Here is a 2,666-nt window from a genome sequence, read left to right on the forward strand (position 1 = left end):
CTCTGGCAGCAGGGCGCTTGCTTGCCCTCCTGCTGGGTGGGCAGCACCCGGATGGGCTCGACGGCGGTGCTGGCGCCGAACTCCGGCTCGGGCTGCCCGGCGATCTGCCGCTGCGACACGATGCGGTAGATCTCTGCCGGCAAAAGGAGAAAAAAACAATAATAATAGTAAAAATAATAACAATAATAAAAATAAATATTCCCAAACGCCCCGCTGCGGGCGGCGAGCRCCCTCCCCGCGGCGGAGGACCCGCCGCCCACCTCACCGGCGAGGATGCCGTGGAAAGCCGTCTCCACGTTGGTGGAGTCCAGGGCGGACGTCTCGAGGAAGGAGAGCCCGTTCTTCTCTGCAAGCACAGGGCGAGCTCAGGCCGGTGCCGCGGCAGCCCCGGACACGCGTGCACGCACGCCGTCCCCGCGGCGCTACCTGCGAAGCCGCGGGCCTCGTCGGTGGGCACGGCGCGCAGGTGCCGCAGGTCGCTCTTGTTGCCCACCAGCATGACRACGATGTTGGCGTCGGCGTGGTCCTGCAGCTCCTTCAGCCAGCGCTCGGCGTTCTCGTACGTCAGGTACTTGGCGATGTCGTAGACCAGCAGGGCTCCCACGGCCCCCCGGTAATACCTGGGGGAAGGGGACGGGGGGGGACGGGGATCCGTCAGCGCCGGGCCGGTCGCCGGGAAAGCATCGGGGACCGCGGGGAAAAAACTCACGCGGAGGTGATGGCGCGGTAGCGCTCCTGCCCGGCCGTGTCCCAGATCTGCGCCTTCACCGTCTTGTCGCCCACCCGGATGCTCCTGGTGGCGAACTCCACGCCGATGGTGCTTTTGCTCTCCAGGTTGAACTCGTTGCGGGTGAAGCGTGACAGCAGGTTGCTCTTCCCCACGCCCGAGTCCCCGATGAGCACGACTGGAGGGGACGGACGGACACGAGGGCAGCGTCAGCCTCCCCCTCCGGCGACCCGGGGCCGCATCCAAGCAAAACCCCCCTCCCCGGGGACGCCCGATCCTGCGGGACAGGGTTTTCAATGCAATCGAGGATTGAAAGCTCTGGTTGCAGAGGAAGCAGCCTCCTCCTCCTCCTCCTCCTCCTCCTCCTCCTCCTCGTCCTGCAGCGCGGCCGGGCGGGAAGTCCCGGGGCGTGGGGTGGTTAAGTGCATTTTTTAGCCTGTCGCAGGCCTGGCCGGTTCCTGAAAAACCCGGTGCAACAGGCTCCGGGGAGGCTTTATCACCCGGCTCCCCTATCAAGTTTGTTGGGTTTATGACTCAGCGGGCTTGGGGTTTTMTTTATTTTTTATTTTTTTATTTATTTTTTATTCCCCCACCGCCAATTCCTGTGACGCGTTCGAGTGTGGCGGCTCCACCTCGCCCACGAACATCCCGCTAGCTACGGTGGCTGGGGGAGAGCCGGGCACGCCGCGGCACGGGATGCATCCCACTTGTGCAAGGAAGTTCCTCCGGGCCGCGGATGGCAGCTCCGGCTCACGGGGATTCAGCTCCTTCGCACGGGCTGGGATGCAAAGCAGTCGGAAAAGCAGCTGTTTTCCTGCCAAACCCCCTCACAGACGCCCCGGTGCAACGTCTCCGGTTAGGGATCACGTCTCAACCCGTGGGGAAGCGCCGGACCACGAAGGTCCYGGCTGCCCCGGGTTCGTTAACGCTTCCCAAGCGGCAGGAAGCCACCGCTTCCTCCTGGCTCAACGGCCGTGTTCCCCATCCCGCCACGCTCCCGCTTCCCCCAACTTTCCTCCTCGTCCGGGTCGGATGAGCAGAGCTCGGGTACAAAACCGGCTTTTTGCATATCGCAGGGCTCTAGAGACGGAGGCGAGAGCAAGGAGGGGAACACGGAGCCTGGGCTGCTCCGGCCGCATCAGAGTTTCCCTCCTGCCGGCTCCTGGAATAGCTGGGGGAGAGGTGGATTTTCCTGGGCACCGGCCAGGGGAGGTGTGCGAGGAGCCGGCGGCCCCCGCGGGGGCCGTTCGCAGCCTTTCGGGAAGGCCCGCGAAGGGAAGCCGACTCCGGGTCAGCGGCCAGGTGACGTCACCCCCCCCATTCCCGGCTTCGTCGCTCCAGAGGCCGCCACTCCGCGAGGATCCCACCTGCCTTCCCCAGCGGGCAGGGAAACTGGGTGCCTGCAGCCGGGCGGGCTCTGACAGGGATGCTCCGCATGCCAGGGAAAACCTCCAAGGAGGAATCAGCTGGAGCAGGACAGCTCCGCTGCCCGCATCCCGGCGAAGGCCAGGCCTGGGCATCGTGCCTTGCCCGAGGTCACCAGGARGGAGAACCAGGACTCCCGGCTCCTTTCCCCTGCCTAACTGCAGCCAGGCGAGCGGCACGGCTTTTCCTTTGGGGATCACCCCTTCGATCCCAGGAATTGCTTGCCTGCGCGGAGCAGAGCGCCCAAACCCGCTCGGAGGGGCCAGTGAGGCGCTCGCGCCGCCTTCCCCGGCGCCGTGCCCAGCTTGGGAATGCCACCGGGCAAGCAGGGATGAGCTGCACTAAGCAGTGCCGGAGCCAGAAGCAGCCCCCGCAGCCCCCAGCCCCAGGAGCGGGAGGCATGCACGGCGGCGGCGCCGGGCTGAGGCCGGGCGCAGCTCATCGCAGGCGCGGCGGGCCCACCTTTGAAGAGGAAGTCGTACTCGTCGTCCTTGCTCCGCATCGCGCCCCGCGC

The 2,666-nt window shown here is 66.1% G+C and overlaps 1 protein-coding gene across 1 annotated transcript; it reads right to left on the reverse strand.

Moving 5' to 3' along the window:
- Positions 1-2: 2 nt before the first annotated feature.
- Positions 3-2,654, reverse strand: LOC112969979 (ras-related protein Rab-11A-like; the record flags this gene model as incomplete). Its single annotated transcript, XM_026073848.1, has 5 exons — positions 2,615-2,654; positions 710-905; positions 427-620; positions 266-346; positions 3-133 (listed from the first exon to the last, which is right to left on the reverse strand). Coding segments are annotated over exons 1-5 (642 nt in total), but the record flags the coding sequence as incomplete, so codon positions are not given.
- Positions 2,655-2,666: the final 12 nt, after the last annotated feature.

This window comes from Apteryx rowi, unplaced genomic scaffold (genome assembly GCF_003343035.1).
Source record: "Apteryx rowi isolate R43461 unplaced genomic scaffold, aptRow1 scaffold_379, whole genome shotgun sequence".
NCBI classification, from domain to species: Eukaryota; Metazoa; Chordata; class Aves; order Apterygiformes; family Apterygidae; genus Apteryx; species Apteryx rowi.